General features: G+C 37.2%; 1 protein-coding gene across 1 annotated transcript in view; it reads left to right on the top strand.

Annotated features, from left to right (window-relative positions):
- The window catches only part of LOC107683962 (nesprin-2-like), a 98,090-nt gene that overhangs the window by 47,519 nt on the left and 45,746 nt on the right, over positions 1-4,825 (top strand). Inside the window, exons 51-56 of the mRNA XM_016480065.1 lie at positions 235-417; positions 506-643; positions 722-907; positions 2,108-2,230; positions 2,312-2,494; positions 3,616-3,705. Coding sequence (XP_016335551.1) covers positions 235-417; positions 506-643; positions 722-907; positions 2,108-2,230; positions 2,312-2,494; positions 3,616-3,705 — 903 coding nt within the window. The remainder of the gene's footprint in view (positions 1-234; positions 418-505; positions 644-721; positions 908-2,107; positions 2,231-2,311; positions 2,495-3,615; positions 3,706-4,825) is intronic.

The following is a 4,825-nucleotide window of genomic DNA, read 5'->3' on the forward strand; positions in this document are numbered from 1 at the left end:
GAGAGAGAGATAGAGAATATATGAACAATTGTGAACAAAACTTCTCTAAAATGTCTAAAATTCTTTACATTTTTAAAATATACAAAAAATGATTAAGAAAAAAATATTTAAAAAATAAGAATAAAAGTGAACATACAACTGTTCTTCCAGCTCTCATATTTTTAGTTTGTGTCCAATGAAATTTGATATCAGCAGTAACTGAGGTCTGATGTCCGTCTGTGCCTGTGTGTGCAGCGCATATGGGATGAGCTGGACCAGTGGCATACTCGGATAGCTGAGCTGGAGGCTGAGGTGCAGGATCTGGCTGAGCAGAAGCCTGAGAGAGCACACATTCTCATGGACCAGCTCACGGAGCCTCTGCAGCACTACCAGACCACAGCCAAACAGGCCGAGCAAAGGACCGCCCTCATCAGCAAAGTCAGATGATTTCACGACATAAGCCAACACATAATGCCACTGATAGCAAACTTTGACTGATTACATCTTTGTGTCTTGGTCCCTTCAGATCCCTGCCTGTCTGCAGGACTATGAGGGTTTACTCAATAGCTCCAACTGCTGGTTGAGAGAGGCTCAGTCCTGGCTGGTCGCACCCAGAACCTACACCACTGCGAAATGCATCCACTGTCATGCCAACTCCCTCAAGGTCAGGTCAAAACCTCAATTTATAGACATTTTGCCTTTATGCAGTAACTTGTTACCAGCTCTTTTGATGTGTCTGTAGATGATGCTGGATGAATCGGAGGGATACAGGGCAGCTCTGGAGGCCTTCCTGCCTGCTCTGCAGGAGATCACTCCAGTGTGTGACACCACCCCTCAACAACAACATCTCCAACTGTGTGTACAAAACATCACACTCATGCAGCAAAGCGTTCTGGACCCTCTCTCCCACCTTCAGCACCTAGCAGCTGTAAGAAATATCATTAAATTCAAAAAATGTTTAAGAAATTGTTTTTAATGTTATGTTCTCTATTGTCTAAAGATTTGCAGTGTCAAAGCTTGTCCCAATACCGAGTTTTTAGTTGTATCGGTTCCAGTGAAATTTCGTGATTCCTGATACCAGTTTCTGTTGAACACAGTGGTTTTATAGAAAATATATTAACATAAATATTAAGACATTAAATTAAAACAGTAGTGCATAGCCTTCAAGTATTTCACAGTTAGGAAAACTTTTTTGTGAACGTAATTATTTACGCTAATGAATAAATATGAATTAAGTAAAGGATGTCTGACTTTTTCAGATAGGTTTTAGTAAAACCAAATGTTCAAAAAGACTTTCAAAAATCAAGTTTTTGAAAAATATCTGGTATTTCAACAAATATATATATTTTTTTCTGTTTATATTTACATAAAATGTGCAATACTGTTCAAAAGTTGGGGGTCGGTAAGAATTTTTTATATTTGTGAAAGAATATAATATACTCACCAAGGCTGCATTTATTTGATCAAAAATATAGTTAAAAACAGTGTTATTGTGAAATTAAATTGTATTACATTATTATGTATTATTTTTGTGAAATAATAAAATAATATTAAAATTTAAAAATCTTAATTTATTCTTGTGATGTAAAGCTGAATTTTTAGCAGTCATTATTCCAGTCTTCAGTGTCACATGATCCTTCATGATCCACATGATCATGCTGATTTCATGATCAAGAAATAAACTTATTATCAGTGTTGAAAACAGTTGTTCTACTTAATAATTGTAGGTTTCTTTTATGAGTTCAGAAAAATGGGATCTTTCTGAAACTGAACTGAAATCTGAAATGTTTTTTAATCTTCACTTTTGATCAATTCAGTGCATCCTTGCTAAATAAAAGTATTTAAAAAAAAAAACAAAAAAAAAAAGTCTTACTGCAACTGATTTGTAACTGACTTTGTTTGTATTAATACATCACAAATATTGGCAATTTGGGATGCTAGAAAAACTGGTGTCATAACACAAAAAAAAGTATTGGACCTTTTGTCATCCCTAACAGTGTATACTTAATTTGTAGGGTTTTATGAGATTCCATTACTGGAGTTACTTATTAGTTTATGATACTGGGATGAAATATCTTAATTATGTTGCCTATATTTTAATTGGAATTCACTTATAACTTTTGTTTAGGAGATGGATGCCATTGAAGCAGAGGTAAAGACAATGGAGAAAAATATAACTAAGATCAGAACAATCCTTTCAGCCACTGACACAGAGAACATTTTTCCTGAGGAACATCTCGAGAACATACAGGTACTGTACATCATGTCTCACTAATCCTCTGTTTGTACTGTAAACATTTACAGTACCTCTCTCTCCTGTCCTCTGTAACAGGTCATTCTGGATAATGTCCAGTCCATGAAGAGGACCATTGATGAGATTGAGAGCTGCAGGCCAGGCCTAGGGCTTCCTGCTGGGGCAGAGCAAACTCTCACAGCTTTCCATCGGGCTCAAGAGCTCCTGCAGCCCATCCAGGAGCTACAGCAGCTCAGTGTGGAGCGGAGCACAGCGTTGAGGGTCTGTCGCTCTAATAGTTTGTTTGTGTTTACCAAGAGTCAGTGGTTTCCTGTTTGCTGAGCTGGAGTGCGTTTTAACTTTAGTTCATGATAAGCAGATTTCAGTAGTTGTTTTTCACACAGCATTAAAATGTGAAACTTTTACAACTTAAATATTTGCAAAGGAAGATGAAGTATATATTTTTTAAAGGTGCAGAGAGTAATTTTTGTTCATGTTGAGTTGGCAAATTTAGCAGTCACCTCTCACCTACAGGAGTGTGTTCATTGATAGTGATTGCTACATATAAAATACATAGAACTTCCATAACTGCTTACCTTTCTATTCCTGAGGTGTGAATGGCATTTTTTAAAAGTTCAGCTATTTCTTGTAGTCTTTATATTAATAATATGAGACCCTAAGAACTTCATAAACAATAATTATACAAGACTTTTAATTTTTAAAATGGCATTTTTTAAATTAAATGTTATGTCACATTGCATGGCAATGCTTGAAATGGCAATATTAGATGATAGATAACTTTTACATGAATTATAGTTGTCATAATAAAAGACAGCTATCCAGTTTCAGTGCAGCCATCTCCTTAATAAACAAAAAAATATCAAAAACAAGCTTTGAAACAATCTTGATGAATAGGATTTCTTCAACTCATCCATTTACAATATTTTCAGCATCAAATAAAGAGATTTGTAATGCAATATTTCAAATTACTTTTGGTCTAGTTAGTTCTAGTTAGAAAATATTAGTTCATTTCATGAAAGTGCAGTACATTTGTAGTGTTTTTAGTGACCGTGACCAGTGTGTGACCTCTCCTCTTCGCTTTCATGTCTGTGGGAATGAGAGGAGGAGAAAATCCCTGCATTTAAAGCCAACTCACAAAAGGGATGTGTGGGAAGCTTGAATTTTCTGATTGCGCTTAGAAAAAAAAGTGCTTTAAAACTTCAATATGGTGCGGCAGTAAATCATTACAGGCACAGCTTTATTGTCAAAGGCAGTAGTATCTAGTTAAGACACTCTCATGGATTTTCTCATGATCTCTATCATGTGACCTTGTAACAGTGACTTTGGTTTGCCCAAGTTTTACAACTTGATGAAACTATGTATTTTTCCGATTTTCTTTTCAGGCCTCTATTGGACAGCCAGCTGAAATGATTCTCCCTTCAGACCAAACCACAGAATTCACGATGCCACATCTTTACACTGGAGATGTGAGGGTAAGGTCCATCAACTCAATCAAAAATATACCTCAAAATTATGTCTACTGTAACTCAGAAGACATCTAAGATGAGGATGAGTCAGTTTTAGGACTAAATAAGACTAAATCAGCTCATTAGTTCTGTCACTATAAAAACCTACAGTAAAGAATAATATGTCGTTGCATAACCCTGGTGCTGCTTCTGGCTTCGCTACCGTTCGGATGTTCTTGCTTACTGCTCTGCGCTTTGCTCCCTATTTCTGTACTTTTCTCAGATTTTTCTAAGATTTTTACTTCAGCAGATCAACACAGTGCTCAAACAACACATTTTTGGCACAAACACTAAAACTAAAAACTCTTTGGGACTGGAATAATACCACGAAAAAGAAGACTTTGCCTCCCACTGCCAGCAGCTTACATTCCGGAGAAGGGAAAACACAGCTGCCCACATTCAAACAGAAGAGAAAGAAAATGCCTCCTGTTGAATCTACTTGGTGCATGAACTGCTGCAAACTTCTACAAAGGATTGCGGTTCTTGAAACAAAGTTACTTGCTGGACTTCCAATACAGGCAGAACACTCAGCAGACCGTCGTCACGGACCCCCTCAGCATACAGCCGGTAAGTCCCGTGAATCTAGTGAATCTCAACAGTTTATGCCAAGTGTAGAGGAACAAGCCGAAACTGACTGTCACGCTAATCAATGGACAAACGGAGCGAGACCCAAAGGCAGTAGAGACATCAGATTGTCACGAGTTTCTCATATTGCTGCCGTAGCATCCTCTACCACAGATTCGGTTATGACAAGGCTTGTGAATACTGGTATTCTACCACCCCCTATACATCTTGAGAACAGATTTGAAGCATTAATGAATGCGGGTGAGGAATCCCCAAATGTGATTAAACATGGATTGGATCAGCCAAGAAGACAATTAGACAGCTGCAGCTCATCTAGAACACTGCTGCCAGAATTCTGACAAGAACCAGAAAATCTAAGCATATCACAGCAGTCTTCAGGTCCTTACACTGGCTTCCAGTTATATTTAGGATTGATTTCAAAGTTCTTTTACTCGTTTATAAATCACTCAATGGCCTAGGACCTAAATACATAGCAGATATGTTCACTGAATATAAACCTAAC

The sequence above is a fragment of the Sinocyclocheilus anshuiensis genome, unplaced genomic scaffold (assembly GCF_001515605.1).
Source record: "Sinocyclocheilus anshuiensis isolate Anshui unplaced genomic scaffold, SAMN03320099.WGS_v1.1 scaffold637, whole genome shotgun sequence".
In the NCBI taxonomy this organism is placed as follows: Eukaryota; Metazoa; Chordata; class Actinopteri; order Cypriniformes; family Cyprinidae; genus Sinocyclocheilus; species Sinocyclocheilus anshuiensis.